This window comes from Clarias gariepinus, chromosome 12 (genome assembly GCF_024256425.1).
Source record: "Clarias gariepinus isolate MV-2021 ecotype Netherlands chromosome 12, CGAR_prim_01v2, whole genome shotgun sequence".
In the NCBI taxonomy this organism is placed as follows: Eukaryota; Metazoa; Chordata; class Actinopteri; order Siluriformes; family Clariidae; genus Clarias; species Clarias gariepinus.
The window spans coordinates 6,514,991-6,535,112 of record NC_071111.1 but is presented as its reverse complement, the minus strand read 5'-3'; the positions used below and the strand labels follow the sequence as shown (position 1 = coordinate 6,535,112).

The window sequence follows — 20,122 nt, the reverse complement described above, 5'->3', positions numbered from 1 at the left end:
AGCAGCCGCTGTTATATGTTACTATATTAATTTTGCCATTGTGACAGACGTTGTCCCTCATCGGTGTGGAATGGTGCAGTGTCTAGAATAGTCAGTCGTACAGGGTGTATGTACATAGAGCTGGTCCATAATCCACTTTCTGTTTTGTTTGTTTGGTTGGTTGGTTGGATGGATTATTTTCTTTTTTTTTTTTTTTTTTTGCTTTTCTCTTTTTTTCTTTCTTTTTTTTTGCTGTTAGAGCGAACCACTCTTCTCGTCTTGGCACTGTCCATTAGTTCCCCTCATCCTTCTCTTAACTACATCCGATAGTTCCTCCCCCCGGTGTTCCCTCGGCTCGAGTTCTTCTGATGAACCTCCTGAAATGCAAAGAGACATCGACGTGAGTTTCATAAGGAAGAAAAAGAGAAGAAACAAAAAACACCACTATGCGGCATGCTCTTTTAGGAAAGTAAATAACGATTACTCTGGTATAATGTTACCACCCCGAAGTTAGTTATTTTGCTCTAACACTAAATCCCAAAGTGTTTGATTCCTTCTGTAGCAGCAGTTTATCAATATATAAATGATATTACAAATGACACAACATACTTTGTTTTTATATATTCTTATCCAATTACAGTTCCTGTTATCACTTACGTTTTAGCAGCTATAAACAGACGTTCCCTCACCATCCTCTCTTTTTTCTCTCTCTTAAAAAACAAGAAAACGCAGCTTGTCACGTTACTGTGAAAGTGTAAAGGCTTTACAAAGCAAGCACTGACACTGGAGACTCCTTCCACAAATATTACACATTAGATAGAGGAACAAAAGAAATCACCATATCAACCTTATTTTTCTTTGTTTAGCAACACTACCAAGTTCTCGTAGCAAAGGAAATTCAATCGGCACGGAGAAAAATCGACAGCGCTGTGGTGTAATGTGGCGCGTAACACGTGTTTCCAATGAGCGAGTTACAGCCTGTCATCTCCTCATACAGGAGAGGAGAAACACAACCTCCTTCTGTACTCAACGCTCCTCGGTGCTGGGAGAGACGTATGTAAAATTTATGAAGAGTAGAGCAGCATGTGAGCCTTGTGCAGAAATAAGTGAGCTTCCTGTACGTGACATATGGGAACACCACGAACCGGAGAGAGAGCGCGAGAGAGAGAAAGAGTGCAGGTCTACCACAAAAACCACTTAGCCACGTCTCCTGCTAATGGTTTCCTTTTTTATATGGGGCTCTAAAAGCATGCAAGCAAACATTTAAAGGGGAATTTCACTTTTTCTTTTTCTTTTTTAAAAATGAGAGTTCCTTAGATCAATGAAGGGGTTCATTCACAATGGCGTTAACAGCAATCAAAGGGTTGTGGTCTTTAAACCTTTCAACCCTGGGCAATTTGTTGCTAAAATGGCTTATGATAGTCACTATTTGGGCTTTTTGTCTTTAGTTCAATGCTGGTTGCCAAGGCCCACCCATTACAGGGCCCAATTCACACAAACATATACACGTTCAGACTTAGAAACCAAGGATATCAATGGAAAGTTGTTTTGGGAGGTGAGATGAAAACGGAGAACCCAGAGGAAACCTACTGATGTAACCTGAGCTCAGGTTCAAACCAGGAACCTGAAAAAGTTGGGGCACCAGTGTTACTGTTGCATACACCTCAAAAACACATTAAAAATAGCTGAAAGTGTTTGCATATAAACTTTATCAATCAATTTCAGTTCAAGGATAGAAGTGTTGGATGAACTCAAGCAGAACGGCCCAAATTCCACACCATGCTACAGTAGATCACTGCTATTGAGAAAGTAGTGGCTCTGATACAGTTCAAAATGAATATGGATCTGGGTATTGTGATATCGTATTGAGCGTTCCCTATTGTCTTTAGCATTGCATGGTTTTGCATAAAGTTAAACTCATATTGCTTGCATGAGGGTAGTCCTGCCTCCTGCTGCTGTAGATCTCCTGTCTTCTATTCTGTATTACTTTGTGTTAATGCATAGAAATTGCTTTTTTTTTTATTAAAGTGAACTAAATAAAGTGGGGCAGCAACATATCAGAAGAATAAACATTATTCCTCAATTGTGTTAGAAAAACTTCCTTTTTATTTGGCCAAAGTATCAGGATGTCAAGAAGGTCAAAAAGTTCAACTATTTCCAAACTCTAATTTACTGGAGAAAGAGTTTTTCAAATGAATAAACATGCCAATTTGTTGACATGGTCCCTGCTTGCCTATAGCCCAGTTACATGGAGCTGTAAGAAAAATAATACCCAGATTTACAAGCATTTAAGAGTTATAGACATCATGGACGACTTCGCTGGTAATTTGGACATGAAATGAATCAGATATGTTTCATTTTTCATATCTAGACTTTTTATCAGACCCATGGTTACTAAATGTCAAGAAATGTTAGTCTGAATATTTAAAACTAAAAAATTTTTTGGACCAATTGTCTTCTTTCTTTTTTTCCAGTTTTCACAGTTAATTATTCTTGAAAAGTTAATTGATTTTCCCTTTAAACAGAGATATATATACATAGACAAGCTCTTTGTTCATTTCATTTTTTTTAATATAATAAAAAATGAAGAGAAAAAAATACGTACCTTACATGGTGTATGACTGTGACCAGAAGATATAGGTTTCTGTAAAAAGCAGAGAAAATTACAAACATCTAGAACCTTTGAAATCCCAAAAGCATTAAATAACTAAAAAAAAAAAACTGCATGGCTATATAGGACTTTTATTAATCCTGGAGGTGTATGTAAATAAACGGACTACAGTATATGATGCATATTATATAAATTACTCCTATAATATTTACAAATTACAGAGTGGCTTGTTTAAAGAATATAGATTTGTTTTTTAACATTCGATTGCTGGGACCCGCCGATCTGAAGCTCACCTTTGGCGTTTTGGGCGTGTCTGTGTGCCGTTGCTCTCGTACCGATCGTGGCGCTTTACCAGGTTTGACTGGTGCGCAGTACATCTCAAGTCGTTTCAGCTCACAGCTCTGGAAGCAGCATTCATCTACGATGCCACGGTTGTGCAAGCGCCGTGAGTTGGGGCCGTAGCCTGTTGGCTTGCCTGTGGTGCAGACAGGAGGAAAAACAACAAAAAAAAAAGGAGTACAGAATGACTCTGAATCAAACTCCATGTGACTTAGTGGATGGTCAGTTTGTTGCCCGGATTCTGAAGTTGGCTTTTGTGTTTCGGGCTGAAAACAACACTTAAACTTCAACGTTTCTGGATGATAACTGTACGGTGCTTAGCAACAAATCTGACGTCTTCTATGAGCCAGATGGAACTCTGAAACATTTGGACCGGGCTATACAAAATCACTGATGGAAACGGTACCAGAGAGGAATTGAGTTGATTAAGGAGAATAGAAGCATGGTGAGGTATCAGTGAGGAAACAATGTACATGAACCTTTATTATGTTCCATGCTTTTAAGAATGTTTTGTTCCTGCTTTAGTCCTTGCTGCTATAGGAACATAATCAACAATAGGGTGGGATGAACCGAAGTGATTATTTTCCTATAACAACATGTTATGAAGTGTTGTATTTCTCTTATGATAGCAATAAAGCAATCAAGCACCAAAGTACAATTTTAATACATTCATAAAAATTTTATACATTTCTAAATTATTCCATACCAAGTGACATTTAAAAAGACCGAACTTTTTAGTACCTTAGTCAGTAGTGGCTGATTAAAACTCCCTGAACCATTACACAGAAGAACGTTAAGAGGAATCTGTTTTATTTTGGATGGTTTTCCTCACTCACTCACTCATCGTCTACACCGCTTTACCTTGTGTACAGGGTTGCAGGGGTTCTTGAGCCTATCCCTGGAGACTTGGGGCACAAGGCGGGGTACATCCTGGACTATGGGAAATTTGCGAATGGCAATTAAAAGAATGCAAGTCTTTAAATGGTGGGAGGAAGCCAGAGTACCTGGAAGAAACCCATCAAGCACCAGGAGAACACACAAACTCCCGAGGCGGGAATCGAGCCCGGACCCTGGAGGAGCACAGCGACCCCAAGCCACTGAGCCACCATGCTGTCTTGGTTTTTCCGGATAATCTTAATAACTATATCATTATTTAAAAGTTTATTCAATACTTTTTCTACGTTTACCTTCCTCCCTTTTATCTACATCTACATTTGCATGACAGGCTATCGACATGTCATTCCAGACTTATGAAGAGTTAATATCAGTCTTTGCTGTTTGCACTTTGTAAACTGGCAAATAAATCCATCATTGGACCGGTTCCACCTAATCGTGTCCAACTTCCTGGTTTTTATTATTTCTGCTGCACTTTGCTTAGTAATTCTTTCTGTTATGGAGTTCCTGGTTGAATTTTAATTCTGTTTGCACTACAGTGTTTGTAATAGAGATGTGGCATCTCTTAAATTCAATCCATTTTTATTTGTAGGCTGAAAAAATAGATATGCGATAAGAAGCTGCTGTAAAGAAATCCAGAGATCGATATAGCTACATCGCTAACAGTTGTCCCTAAATCCTCATTTATGCATCTAATTTAATTAGTGGCCTACAGTGATGTGAGCATCTACTGTATACTTGTGTGGCGGTTTGTCTGCGTTACACCGCCAAAACGTTAGCTAGTGGTGGGGTCTCTATGCTATGAGTCTCTTCACCACTCTGTGAACTGAGCTGATCTTGTTAAAGTTGGAGCTAGACGATGTTGAAATGTGATGCTACCAGGCGGACCAACCACAGTCGCTGTGGCCTGCGTCGACGTGATGCATTGTTGGATTTCTGGGGAGGTGGTAGGGTACGGGGTGCGGCTACATTAGCCCTATGGCATACACTTAATGCAGAAGCATAAATCAGCAGTAGGATTACTCAATGAGGAAATCTTAACTTGAAATAGATCTCATGCTCTTCTGGACCGGGATGAGCAACAGGACAACAGTTAGGATTACTAAGCAGAGCTCCATATGAGATTAAGCACTAAAGCATGAACCTCACAGTAAACTAAAACTTGGGCCAAGAAAATTTGTTTTTCCAGTATTAATTGCTTTCAGACATGTGGATCTACTAAAGTGATTAAGGATGAACCGACGGTTCACGGCCAGTATACGGCTTCTAAACCATTCATAGTACCACATTAAATTCTGGAAATAATGAGCCTGACTCCTGGGTGAGTCTAGGGATCAGATTGGCAGTGCCCCCAATGGGTGGTGGGGTGTCATACCTGCACTGTCACACCACTTATAGTGACCCAGGCAAATCATGACCATCTACAAGCATGTGAAAGTGGGTGGATAGCGCTATCCTCTGTGTAGCAGCAATTCTTGGGTAGCGGGATGGCATCACATGTCTCTGAGGATGTGATGCATGTGATAGCCTTTGATCTCGCTATTTGATGGACATCGCCTCATTTTCAGCTTAATATCTTTTACATACATAAAACCTGTGCAAGTTTGCAGATTTTTTATATTGCATGTTTTGTTATGGACCATTATTACAAATAAATTTTTTTTAAAAGAAAAGTTACAAAATCCTTGCACATTAGAAAGAAAGAAAATTGGAATTGGACAAAACTGAAATCGACTGTTAAGGTCAGTTTTTCTTTTTTTTCTTTTCCTTTTATGTGCATGAGTGGCAGGGGTCCAGGGTCCTGGTTCGATTCCCGGCCAGGCTTGCTTGGTGGATTTTTTCCATGTACTCCGGTTTCCTCCCACAGTACAAAGACCTGCTAATTGGCGTTCCCAAATTGCTCGTAGTGTGTGAATGTGTGTGTGCATCCTGTAATGGATTGGCACCCTGTCCAGGGTGTACCCCACCTTGTGCCCTAAGTCTCCTGGGAGACTTCTGTGATAGGCTCGCGACCCCCTGCGACCCTGTATACAGGATAAAGCGGTAGAGATGATGAGTGAGAGTGAGTGAGTTTTATCTGCATTGTTCAAGAAAACTGCAATCCATGCGTCTCTAACGAAAACGTCAATTCTGATGTACTACTGATCCGACTCTGTAACAGACGCTAGTGTACAGTATATGAATTATGATACACTCTCTAGGAACATGAAAGAGCTTAGTCATGAAATATTAATAAGTATGAACTTCACAAGGTCATTGGATGAAGGGTGTCGTCATGGATATCAGATAGAATGGTACAAGACCAGCTAGAAATAGTTGGGAAATCTTTAAGTACTGTTATGTATCAGGTCCATTAAGGTGTCTGAATGATGCAGAAGCTATTTCTTCTCTATTTGCCCCTTTCCAATATACACACACACATAATCACACACACATGCTCTAAATCCCAATCTCCTCCTTCCGATGGCCCTTATAAAGTCTACCGGTCTCCACTAACGATCCCCTGCTCACGTAGAGCAATACAGCTCTGATAGGCTTTTCCCTGTTACCAAATAAAATAATAATAATTTAATATGGCATTTACAAGAAGGAAATGCCTTTCCCTTTCAGAGTTAATAGCTCTTGGCTCACCGGGTTGCCAGTGCTGACAGAGTGTATTAACTTCTGCTTTGGATTTGCTCCACACTGACAACAGTGCTTTGGGAAGAAAGGGGCTCTCATTAAGAATCACATGCATCCCTGCAGACCGCCGAGCCCTTGGGTGCACGCTACATCCGAGTATGGGCGAATGAATGACTGAAAGGGAAGGGATTTTTATGATAACTTATAAAGCAAGTAATGTTTTTTCAATCATTTAAAGCTTCTTTTAATGTATGGCATCAAAAATAGTTTAATGACTTTTGGGGAACCAAAAAAAAAAAAAAAAAAACACCCACGGTTAATGTTAAGAAATGTAGTCAACTACAATATGTATCTTCTGTATGTTTTCCTCCAAGTCTTCAGTCTTCTGCATTTTTATCTCATTAAAATTCAACTTTTTTTTTTACAGCTGCTGTAGCCAAAGTGATAATAGGAACTAATTATAAATTGATTCTAACAAAATATAAAAATATATTAGTAAAACAAATTATCGGGGTATAATGGGAATTAAACACTTGCTGTGTTGATTAGTTTCTTATAACAACAGTCACCAATCAGCCATGACATTATCACCACTGACAAGTGACGTGAACAACATTGTTCACTTACTATGTACCAGCAAACTGGACACCCAAGACGAACCAGAACACCCAGTGCACCACAGCTTGCCGGTCATGGGGCTCAGCAGGCATACAGCCCAAGGATGCTGACCCAACCTGCAGACACCCCAGATCCATATCGGATCGAGCATCCGTGGGATGAACCATGGAGACCACACCATATCACTTACAATACCCAAAGGATCCGCTGCCAACACCCTGCTTCCAGACAGCTCAGGTCATGTGAAGTCATGTGGACACAAGCCAGAGCTGCCCCAATAGTACAAAGGGGGCCCAAAACCTTTATAGGTAATGTTCTTAGTGTCACGGCTGATTGGTGTATTCCTTACTTATGTATAGAGAATTGGTAGGACCGGGCTTTAAATTGTAAAACAGTTATAGTTTGATTATGAAAAACACACACACACACACACACACACACACACACACACACACACACACACACAGGGCTACAAACTTGGTTTGAAATGTTCCTAGCTCATTCTCTTCTCACTGGTCCAGAGCCTTGGCTCCACCCCCTTGCTGTTTGTTGTCAAATTTTTTGTGTGTTTTTGTGTTTAGTTGCTAGCTGTGTTTCCATTTCCTTAGTTTCTTCAGTCAGTTTATAAGCATGTGCTTCTCTATAATTAGATGAATGTTTTTGTGTTTGACCTTGGTTATAAAAAAAAAAAAAAAAAGGAACTGAGATCATAAAACCATGCAACCGCTTGGCTTAAAGCCCCAAACGACCCTAACGTACGTTTAAGGATTTGATATATATATATATCTATATATATATAGATATATATATATATAGAGAGAGAGAGAGAGGGAGAGAGAGAGAGATTGAAAAACAAAATAAAAATGTAAAAAAAAAAATTAAAATAAAAAAATTCTCTGTTCTCGGTGAAGATGCTGTTTGCGTGCGAAAGAAAGAGACTTCAAGCCCAGGCTTGTGATTACACATTCACACAGGTTGTCAGAAGACAGCAGATTTGCTTTCTGGATGATTTTCCAAACGTTAAAAAAAAAAAAAAAAAAAAAGAAAGAAAGGCCTCTCAAATTAACATCCGCTGTTTTTCCCTGCCATTGCTGAAGCATCATAAACAAAAACGAGTAAACAAGCTTTTATGCTTATAATCATAGTCAATTGAAGTAATGACACACAATATGGTTGGATGGAGCTGTTTTGATGTTTTTCTTGTTTTCAGCTGCCGACATGTGGGCCATATTAGACTTCTTTTGTGTGTGTGTTCCTTCCACTTTTTTCTTTTTTTTTATTGACCCAAGATTTAAATTTCTTTTTAGTAGGATCCTCGTATGGATCGCATGCTGCTTGATTGAATAGGGCTGGGACGTCGACTCAGCGATAGATGTGAAACATGGAGAACTGAGTCAGTTGTTCAGTACATCGCTTTCTAATGAGTTAGAGCTTACACTCTGAGTGTAAGCAGAGGGTTCTTCAAAGGTTATGCGGGTCCATTGGATACTTAAAGGTTCTTTTAGCTAATGATAACAGCCTTAGCATTAATTTAGTCATGGATGATTTCAGACCCTAGAATTAAGGAGTTTTTGGTTGCTCCTTTTTTAAGGATGCCTTAAACTTTTTAGATATGGTTCCAAATAGAACCCTTAATTATGCAAGACAATCTTAAGGAACCCTTGAATTATGGGGGAAAAAACCATTAAAGGATCTAATGAAAGGTATTAACAAACTCCAAAATTGTAGCAAACTCCAAATTCTTCAAGGATTCTTCAATGTCTCAAGTCTCCTAAAAGGGTTCCAATTGGAAATAAAGATAATAAAACACTCCGTTCTGGGTTTCAACATAAACATTTTAAAGATTCGTCTTAAAGAACCAAGGAGTCCATGGATAGCCCATGATAAACAATGGGTGTATGTGGTTCAAGCTCCATGTTACTGGTAATCATTTTCTTAATACATCTTTGTACCTCTTCTTCAAGGGTTCTTCAAAACTTCAAGGGTTCGATGGTTCTTAAGTCTGGTTCTATTTGGAGGGAGAGGTAAGGAAACACTCTGTTTTGGGTTTCTATAGATCTTGCTTTTTCTTCAAGCGTTCTTCCACAATTCAGGGGTTCAAAGCATTTTCCTACAAGAGTTATATGTGGAAACAGAGATAGGGAAACACAAGGAACCACTGCGCAATGTGATAGAACCTCCAAGTTACTGCTAATTAAATGCCTGACATTTGCTACTATAGACATAAATAACATTTTACTTGATTTCTACATATATTAAAGGAATAATCTTGTGGTCCAAAGTACAAATGATGGCTTTTTTTAATACTTATAACCCCTCACCGTCCACATTCTTCGTTAAACCTATTTAGTACTTGCCTCTTGTACTCTTCGAGGAACCCTTAAAAATACTATGTAGAACCCCAAAATCAAGTGTTTCCTCATCTCTGTCTTATGTAGATCCCTTCAAGGAGACAAAAGAAGCTTTGAACCCCTGAAGAACCCCTTTGGAAGAACCCTCGATAAAAGTGCAACCACAGTGTTAAGGAGAAAGTAATTAACAATAACTTGGAGTTTCGACCACACACCCCATGATGCCCCATGGGTTCTGTAAAAATAGGTTGGATTTGAAATTGCTGGTTGGTTGCTGAAGATATAATATATTGAATACAGCTTTACTTTAAACTTAGCTTTACATAGCGTTATACAAACAACGTTCTGGAGTTGTGGATTCTGATTGGTCTCAGAAGGTGGTGATTAATTTTCTATGACAACAGATACAAATCATATGTTAATATACAGTAATCATTTCAACATACACAGAGTAAAAATGTGTGATCATATATCAACATTTTCTATGAGGAGAAGATGTTTATATTTATCATTGACTAGAGTTTTTGGGTGTGTATCTAACTGGTGTAGTAAAGTATGTAAGTTCTTAATGAGTGTTTTTTGCATCCAGCAAAGTAAGGCTAAATTCCGTATCATTTGAATCCTTGAAAAAGGTTAAACGTTTAATCACCAATATCACATATACTCTAGAGTTTCTCAGCCCGGGCCCACTAGGACCATCACCTGACACATTCTGGTCTAACTCATCCAGTAATGTCTTGCAACGTTGTAATGTTGTCTCGCTTATTAGCTAAAGTCTTAAATCTGAAGAGTTGGGATGATGGAAACTACCACAATGTGACGCTTCTGTAGATGAATCACTGCTGTAGATGAGGCCCTTCTACATAAGAGAGCTGAAACACTAGCGCTGAGATCTACACTGGAGTTCCAGATGTGTTGGGTTTGCTGATTCATTGTAACCAGTGTAGCAGTCAATCAATGGTATCTGTTAGAGGTGGTTTGTGTTCCACTCCAAGAACACAAGATATGCGCAGGCTTTCAGTCTTCCAGATTTGTGGCGCTCGCGTGCAGCCGACCTACAAGGCGATTTGGCTCCGGCTAAACTCATCAGACGTTTTCTGTACATCTTGTGAAATCCGCTCCATCGACGACGCGTTTTTTACGATCCCTTCCCCGAGCGAGCCGTTTTTTGCTCCAAAGGCGGCTGGTAGCCAACGTGCAGTAGCCTGAACGTTCAGCTGACTGTGCACCGCTCCAACAGCTCCAGGGAACTCGGCAGGTCTTCCAGAGTGATACTTTTGGGAGCTACATTTTACTGCCTCACTGTGGTTGATATTAAAAAAATAATAATAAAATTAAAAACAAACATTCTAGACTCCAGGAGCAGTCATGAGCACACTGATTGAGTAGTGTCAGAGTGTTTACGGAGCACTGGGGACCACAAACTCTGGAAACAACCTCATCACAGGCATGATAAACATCTCCAGCCAAACCAAATTCTTCGCACTTTCTGTTGGCTGAGCATTTGTTATGAAGTTCAAGTCTTATAGGGTGACTCTTAAAGTACCGCTCGACACGGCAGAGAAGACGTAAAGCTTCCTGGGAAACGGTGCCACAGAAATTCTTGGCAGGACACACCTTTGGGGGTGGAACATATGCATTCTAGAGAGTGTTTAAATTGCATACATGCATAGATATAAATCATAGTATTGCATAACACTAAAGTACAAAACCTCTGAAAGACTTCTGTGTTTTTGCTCTTCGTTTTGTTCGTCATTGGAAAATCAACACCTTTCATCATGGCACCGAAATGCACCCAGGAGACCTTTACGCGCACATTCTGGGTGAGTCCAGTGAGGTAGAACATCCTAATCATCCTGTAATCCCTCATAATCCTTTGCTGCTCTGGGATCTGAGCCGAATCCCTCTCTCTCTCTCTCTGTGTAAAGTTGGTTGATTTGCTGCTGCTACAGCTGCTTCCAATGATTAGCACGCAATCCTCAAAAAAAAAAGGGAGCTACACGTCACTGCTTACTTTTTATATGTACTCTCATCTCAACAGTTACCTTCAGCCCACTAATGATCATGCCTTTGTACTTTGTTTTTTTATTTTATTTATTTTATTATACTTGCCAGATAAAGATTTTCAAATCTAATTTACAGCAAAAAAAAAATGGAAATTTCCACACATTAATCCGTTTCTGGAAAAGAAAAGGAAGAAAAAAATGGGAATGCATCATTATCCGTGTACAGCAAGTTCAGTTAAGGAAATCTCATGAAGGTATTATACATTATGAATCTGTTGCCTTTTGCAGGAAACATTTCAGACTTTCTGTGCTTGCGTCATTAATATGGTCCTGGCAAAGAAACCAAAAACCCAAGAGCTTTTACGTAGCACACTCAAGCCTTTGGCTAGTGCTAACCTAAACTTTTTTTTTACCCGATTGTATTTAATCATTTCCAATTTTAGACTATAGACCCATTAACCATTTAAAACACCATTAAAGGCTTTATATAGAACCCTACAACTTGGTACTTAAGTAATAGAAAGTTTTGGAAGGGTTCACTAGATAATCTTTTGCTTTAAGAAACCAAACAGCAGCTCCGGATCGAGCCTATTTTTAAAGTGTCCTCAATTATCCAATGATTTCTTATAGAACCCATGAGGAACCATTGAGGAGGCAGAGATAAGGAATTGCTCTGTTTTGGGGTTCTACATAATAAGAGTAGAAGAATGAAAGGTGCACAGGGTACCAAAATGGTTTAACTGTGACAGTGTCAGGTGTAAACCTCTAGTGAGAGGTTGTAAGTGTTAAGAAGAAAAACAATGATCGATTACACAAAGTCACCCAGTCAATACTTACACATTTTTAACTGGCCTTGGTGCACTGAAATGTTCATTGGGAAATTTAGGGTTTCTTAGCCTCCTTAAATGGTCCAACATGGTGAAAGTGATAGATAAACACTCTCCCATGGGATTCAACGCAGAACCTTTAAAGATAGAGATCAGCCGGTATGGCTGCAGGCTTTCATTACAACCACCCTGGAGGTAGGCTTAACAGTTGATTGGACACTAAGGTGAACTGATTAAACAAGTGGAATCAGATGTCAAAGCTTACAGCCACACCAGTCCTTTGTGAAGAAAATTGAAGAGCCATGATTTAAGGGTTTCCTCGGAGGCAAGTGCACCAAGTACCAAGACCATTTAGTTCTACTGCCAGTCTGGGAGCACCAAAGACTGATGCCTATGAGCTAATAAGTGGACAACCTGTATACAGTACATGCTGTATATTACATGTCGTCAGTTTAAGGGTGTTTTCACATTTTCTCTGATTACTCGAGTCCACACTATGGGCCACATATTCCCATATAAGGACTTAATAGAACATTAAAGTTGAAAACATTAGATTAAATGCATCTAATCATGTTGTTAATTTAATTCTTTACTTTGGGAAATCTTCTTTACTCTGAAATCAAAGTTCTATCTTGTTTATGTACACCAAAAATAAACAGTTGCTTATCGATTTGTCAGTTGCTGAAATGAACCTTGTCGACTTGAGCACTTTTTTGCCAGATCTTTTTTTCCTTTCATTCTACTTCCCAGCATGTCCAGAATCTACAATGGCTATGATTTCCTGGATCAGGGTTTCTAGGAGTACAAATGGGTAATTAATTGTGAAATTGATGTAGGTATCAGACTACGAGTAAATAAGCACGGTATTGCTATCAGTGCATCCAATTTCAACCCGTACTTCGACTTGGAATTATTTGTTGGAGTAACTTGGGGTATTTCTTTGCAACAGCACTTCCACCTAAGTAGAGAATTTGGCCGATGTGTATAGTCTTCTAGAAAGTGAGCCGCATTTCCTCTTAGCGATCCGTTCACATCGCTTCACAACACAAATTATTTATCGCGTCTTACATTATAAACCTCTCCAGAGCAACTGTTTGAAGGGGGGAACACCATGTGCCTTCATGTTCTCCGTGTATAAAAAAAAAGCACAAGGGCTTTATCTCAGAGCATGATTTACTGTAAGTATCATAAGATAAGCGAAAGGGTTATACCGGGCGCTTTGTGTTCTCGAGCTAAAAGTGCAAGGCTGGTTTTCTCTTTTCTTTCTCTTTCACTGAGCTTCCTTTAGAACTGGATTCCATACACCAATTTTTACGGTATGAGGAACAGGAAGTAACCTGATAATTTAAACCAAGCACAATACCAGATAGGCAGCCCATATAGCACATTGCTTTTACACACCATGGTTTGGTTATAGGTTCTCTGAAGGACTCCCGAGTTCGAAAATATCTCTGACACTTTATGTAAAGGAACCGAACTTTCGAAGCAAAACGGCCACAAAACACGCAAAGTGTGAAATGACCTAGAACTAAACTCTGGATAAAAAGGTTTAGTTTAACTGATCCTTACTTCAGCAAAAAAAAAAAAAAAAAAGTCAAATTATATGAGTCATTATTAGCGACGTGGCACGTCTGTTCAAGATGGCTGCGGTGGCTCAGTGGTTATAGGTCTGTGGTAGTGACCAGAAGGTTATGAGTTCAAATCCCACAACTGCCAGAAGTTCTCTGCTGGCTTGCTTTGGAAAAAGCTGCCTGCTAAAAGAAAATTGAAGTCTATAATCTAACATTCAGATTAGCTGATTACTAAAATAATCTTTCCTGTGTAATAAAAATGAACATGCAGTGTCCTAATAATTTCCACTTAACAACTCAAACCTCTGAGTTTATTGCGCTCTACCCGGCCAGTCCTATTCCACTTTCAGCATGCGGTAATGATGCAACAGTTTCACAGAAAGTTCAGATTACCGTAAATGTGTTTGCTTTGGGCTCGATTCAGAGAAAAAACAAACCCTCGGTCACCGAAAGGCCATAAAGGATCTGGCCAACTCCTCTTTTTTTGACCACTGAACAGGCCCGTGGCTGTTGACAGGAAAAGTAACTTTCCGTCTCAGTTTGAGCTTCCTTCAGGTTCGACTTACTTTTAACACAACTTGTGTGAAATTAATCTTTTCAGTGCCGGTGTATATCCACTTGTCAGAGCGCAAAGCGGTATGTCAGCGCGACATTCACACCTCCTTAGCTCATTTCGCAAAGAAATTCCTCATCAACAGTGAACGTTCTTCTCAGAAAATGATAAATATTGTTTTTTTTAATTATTATTATTGCTCTGTTAACTGTGATGGTTTAGGGATTTGTTTTTTTTAAATAGGTAAAATCATCTGTAAATTTTTCACTTAAATATGGATCAACTTTAAAAGTGTGAATTGTGTTATTAGACTCCTATATAACAATTCTTATTTTGTTCCCAACATGATTTTGTACCTTGTGTGATTACATTTCATTATGACAATAAAAAAATGTGTGTTGACCCGAAAACACAATTTTTCTACCAAAAATAAAGAGAGACATATTTTTTGCTAGGAACAGCACCCCCTAGGTGTAGTACCTACACAGAAAAGTGAATTCTTTAACTTCTTAGTTTTTAGTTAGTAGTTATCCTAGCACGAAATAAATTACATACATGTAGATCTTCTTACAACATGTTTATCATACAGCTAAGTAGTTAAAACAACACTGAACTAACAAACTAATCAGTGACAAATTTGGTTGTTTAATTGAATGTTATAAAGTACTAACTTTAATGGGAGACTAACACTAACTATTTACAGTAACTGTAGCTATTTAGACACTCCAGAGGCAACTGTGATCTCTGCTGCTTCTTTCCATGCTTTATGTTGACTCGCACAAGTTGTTTGGATTTTTTCACTTAAGTGCATTATAATTAATTCATGTAGAACTGAGAAAAGATAGAATAAATTAAATTGGTTCCAAATGATCAACATTTGCAGCCCCGCCTTGTTTGCCGCTTTTGTTGCTTGCTAACATGAACCTTCAGAATGAACCTCTGGACTTGAGAACTAGGGAACAAATATAACTTATGGTGCTTTTCTGTATAAGAATGTAATCGCTTAGTTTAATGCATATTTGATTTGGAAATTCAAGTCAAGATTCAAAGATTCAAGTCTTTACAACAGCACTTGAATAAAGTACTTAAGTGAGTTTGATTGAGGCACATCCTGAAATATTGCTGTCATTGTAGATCACAACCTCAGGTTTGTATAGTTTCCTTGTAGCCTCATAGAACGCAAGCAACATTTTCACCTTGTTCAGACTGCAGTTAACCGTTCACATCTCTTCACAAAACAAATTATTTATTGCGTCCTACTTAATAAACGTCTACAGGCTCCAGGCTGTCTCTTTGAAGGGAAGAACACCTCGTGCCTCAATGTTCTCCCCATAAAAAAGCCTTGTTCATTTCAGTGCATGATTTAAGTATCTAAAAATAAGTTAAAGGGTTTTACAAGGGAGCTCCGTGTTCCCGGACTAAAGTATAACCAGTGCTATGATGGTGGGTTTCTCACTCCTTTCTTTTTTAACTGAGTTTCTGCAAGTCGATGCTGTGAATGTATCGATGCTGTGCTTCGTTACTCTGTTCGTCTCAGATCCTGATGGGTCACTCAGTGCACTTGAGCTTGAGAGTCTCTAGAGAGCTGTCGTGATGGCCGCTTAGCTCAGCAAGTTGTCATTGATAAAATGCCAAAATTTGATATTTCAATAGACTCAGACTCTACTGATGTCATATTATGGGTGAGACAGGTTGTTTATTTGTTTGCCGTAGGAAAATATAACTAAAAAAGAACATATATAAGGCAATAGTAATACTTAATTACATACTGTAGTGTGTTATCACCTGCCTGACATGCTTCTAGTCCCTGTGTATAGCTTATGTAGCTTGTGTAGCCGAGATTAATGTCACAAACTTTTGAAAGGCTTTCTTTTGTGGACTCAAGTAGGAGGTTGTGCTTTGTCCTGCAAAAACAGAATGCCTCTGGTAATTAAAGCAGGCCGTTCTTATATATATATATATATATATATATATATATATATATATATATTTTATTTTTTTATTTTTTTTGCATTAAGGAAATGCAAGGGTAAGGGAATTCCTAGGAGGCCAGCGATTCAGACATGAAGCAGGCAGTTCGATCACGAGAAAGCTTTCTACCTTAATGATATCCCAGCACTGTTGAAACACTGGGGTTATCTAGCAATTTCATATTTTTGCACAATATGGACTAGAGAACCTTTTTTTTCTTTTGCAGCTACTTCAACAATAAATGTTTATTGTTTTCATATATTATCTCACGGACAATTTACTTGCACTACCTCAGCTCATTATCATAAAGCATTGCATTGTGTCACAAATGTTGCTCGTTTGCACAACTGCACATGCATTTTGTTGTCTTTTTGTATAGTTCTTTATTGGTTTTGTTAATTTATGATGTTATAAAATTTCACCTTGAGAACCCACCTCCGAAGGGGATTCAGTTCCTATGCTGAGGTACCGCTGTATGTACAGAAATTTCTTACTCTCATAACTGTGTTCTGGGCTGCACAGGGGCGTGGTGGTCAGCACTGTCGCCTTGCACCTCCAGGTTCAGAGTTTGGGGTCTGTGTGCATGTTCTTGGTGGGTTTCCTCCAGGTACTCCAGTTTCCTCCCACAGTTCCAAGACATGCGTATTAGGTTCACTTGCATTCCCAAATTGTGCATAGTGTGTGTAAGTGAGTGTGCGCCCTAATATGTATTGGCACCCCATCCTGGGATACGCTCCAGGGCCCCCTGCAATCCTGTACGCAGGATTAAGTGGTATAGATGATGAGGGAGTGATAACTGTGTTCTGTTACGTATTAATGTAGCCATTTTATAATTTTGATATTAGATATCGTTATATCAGAAGGTATCGGTATCAGAAGCAAACAATGATTATTGTAACATCTCTATAGGAAACAAGTTAGTCAGCCTCTTTTTTATGTGAACTGAAGAAAAAAAAAAGCTTGCATTTTATTTTAATTTATTTATGAGGAGAACATTAGCACTTCTGACAGCTAGGTGGAGAACGCAGGGGAGGATGAGGAGGAGGAGGAGGAGGAGGAGCAGCGACGGGAGCCTTTATGAATAAATAACAAAGTTGCACTTACTGAAGTAAAAGCCCCGGTCCCCGCACACAAACTGCAGCGTGTCCACAAGCTCCGCCCCGCACAGGGTCTCAGGCCCCGCCCTCGCCGCCAACGGCGTCAGCGCGAGCGCGCACAGCAGCAGCAGTCGGACAAGCGCGCGGCCGCGAGACACACAGTGCATGGTCCACTGCATCCCAAAGAGACAGAGAGAGAGAGAGAGAGAGAGAGAGAGTTAAAACTGAAACCCAGCCCAAGACAACACACTTAATTATCACAAGCTCCAATATGGTCCTGGTATCAAAAGATACGAAATATTTTGTTTTTTTTAATCATGGAGAAAAGGAAATGTTATTCAGCAGTGAAAAAAAAGTTTTCTTCAATTATTTTGTTTATGTTTATCCATATATCTATATCATAATTTATTTATTTATTCACCCCACCATTCTTACAGCTGCTGGCACCGGGTTCAATGCCTCTTAGATCTGAGTATTCCTAGCACGACCCTTGCAAACATCTCATGCAATCTAAATAATGCATGATCTTCTTGTCTTCTCTTCTTTCATGTCATTTCTTTTATCTAAATTTCTAACTAACGCGATGGAGATCATAGATTAAATATCCCCCCTCTTCCAAAAAAAAGAAAAAAAAAAGAAAAAAGAAAACGAACAGGAGCGGCGTTTTACGCATCGAAGTTCGTGCGCGTTCACGGCTCCAATCCCGTGCACACACTCAGCAGTACGGATTTCAGCAGAACTTCATCAGAACTGATCAGCATTGTGCATAACACTTTATTTATGTTTTTTTTTCATCCTAAAAAGAAAGCAATAATAATGACGCGTCTGTTTAAGTTTAACGTTTAATAAGTGTCTGCATGCAAAGACAGAAAGAGAAAAGAACAGTTGGATAAAGTGCATGAGTTCTGTATGGCTCAGTTGCTTGAGCATCCTATTCAGACAAGATCTGTGTTTCAGATTTTTTTTTTTTTTTTAATGAGCAGGTTGCAAAGAAGATTTTTATTGTGATTATTTTAAATAAAATCAAATTTTAAAGTTACCTTCAGGACATCACCACCCATGTGTCCTCTAGACATCCCAGCGTCTGTCCGGCGAAAACACTTGTTCCAAAGTCATTAAAATAAGAAATAATATGTGGGAGGAAAAAAAATAAGAAAAAGAAGAAAAAAGAAATATGCAAAAAGCTGCGTGGAGGAAAAGCACGATGCCGGTGTCACGTCTCGATATTCCGACTTTGTTCCATTGCGCAGGCTCGATTCGGAGACGTGAGATTTAACGGACAGGAGACGGATTTAGTGGAGAAAATCCCTCACATTTATCTACATTACGGAGACATTTTCAACAGGAAACAGCTGGGGCAGCAGCAGCACTCGCCCGCTACCTCGTGTGCGCTAAGTTATTCGCTGAGGATTTTTTTGGGCCCGATTTCAAATTACGTCATCCCTCCCCCTGTTTCTTAGAACCGGACTGAATTCTGATCTGTCCAAAGATCCCACTTGATTCCTCTCGGGAATTCACGGTGCCATCCGAAACTTGCACTGTGCGCGCGCGTGTGTGTGTGCGTGCGTGCGTGCGCGCGCGCGCGTGTGTATATATAAAACGTGCGCTTTTACGCGTCCTTGATACCCATCCGGTTTTTACGCACTTTATATTAACACCTAGGCTGTGTATTTAGCTTCACTCCATCCCCTACACTTATCACCAGTTACCAAACTGTGCTCTCCAGCTTTGTGGTGCCATGGAAAGGTGTTATGCCTTCGAGATGACTCTAATCAAAGATGCACAATGGCACAGCAGTGAGCCCAGAGTCTACCCATGAGAACCCTGGAGGTGTTAATGAGATGGCGATGGTGAAGCCGGAGGTGTTCGTCTATCTAAGGAGGCAGCTCCTCTTCTTTGAATTGGAGGTCGGGCTTGTAGAGAGACTATTTATTTGCACGGCATCATCTGCGCGTGAGTGAGTGATGGATGCTTTGTCTGGCTGCTCGGCTGAGTTTTGTCCATGTCGGTCTGGCTGACCGTGGAGGAATGAGCTCTCTCGGCCTTCTCACGAACACACAGTGCATTCATTACCAGGGCAGGAGAGTTAGAGCTAGTTCCTAGAAAGGTTTTGCTCCACTGGCGCACACTGGAGTGAGGCATGACTCAAAGCCACAGAGGGGGGGGGAGAAGGCCACCATGTACATTTCAGGGATGGACAGAGCAAGAGAGAGGTGAGTGAGAAAGAGAGAGAGAGAGACAGAGAGGTCATGCTTTTGGCACAACAGTGTCACCTCCCACCTAGAGCGTGAGCAAACTGAAAGCTGCCTATTCAAGTCAGGTATTGGCGCATGGATAAATTTCACATTTAATCACAGTCTTGCTTGTTTTTACCGCTCTGCTGACTTTAAATAATCACAAGTGCACCGTCTCCAGTTGATCTGCTGTATGTAGCGCTATTATACTGTAAATCTCTCTGTGAAGAAATAGAGAGAGCCAGAGAGGGAGAGAGAGAGAAAACAAAAGACCAATGATGGAATAACTGCGAGAACATGAACTTTGTAAATGACCATTAAACCCCCCAAGCACAGAAGTGGGACGTCGTCTTTATCTCCAGCAATAGAGTGCAGTGTTGCCATAGATGGCTAATAAAAGTTTCACAAGAAATAATTTTATCTAGAAAAATGTATGAGGAAAAACTCTT

At 39.7% G+C, this 20,122-nt stretch overlaps 1 protein-coding gene across 2 annotated transcripts; it reads right to left on the bottom strand.

Moving 5' to 3' along the window:
• Window positions 1-213: 213 nt before the first annotated feature.
• On the bottom strand, window positions 214-18,785 carry igf1 (insulin-like growth factor 1). Of its 2 annotated transcripts, XM_053508485.1 has the most exons (6): window positions 18,480-18,785; window positions 17,447-17,612; window positions 2,884-3,065; window positions 2,585-2,623; window positions 637-689; window positions 214-356 (listed from the first exon to the last, which is right to left on the bottom strand). In XM_053508485.1, exons 1-6 carry the CDS (start codon window positions 18,513-18,515, stop codon window positions 293-295), a joined length of 540 nt encoding a protein of 179 aa, XP_053364460.1. In that variant the 5' UTR covers window positions 18,516-18,785; the 3' UTR covers window positions 214-292. The 2 variants fall into 2 exon arrangements, with proteins under 2 accessions (XP_053364460.1, XP_053364461.1); XM_053508486.1 differs by lacking the exon at window positions 637-689.
• Window positions 18,786-20,122: the final 1,337 nt, after the last annotated feature.

Bases quoted from the DNA above. Each gene is read 5' to 3' on its own strand.
- igf1 (XM_053508485.1), bottom strand. From the start codon at position 18,515: ATGTCTAGAGGACACATGGGTGGTGATGTCCTGAAG. The intron at 3,066-17,446 runs GTAAGTGCAACT...TCTGCACCACAG, and splicing joins GGACCGGGGCTTTTACTTCA to GCAAGCCAACAGGCTACGGC. The intron at 357-636 runs GTAAGTGATAAC...TTTGCATTTCAG, and splicing joins CTGTTTATAGCTGCTAAAAC to GAGGTTCATCAGAAGAACTC.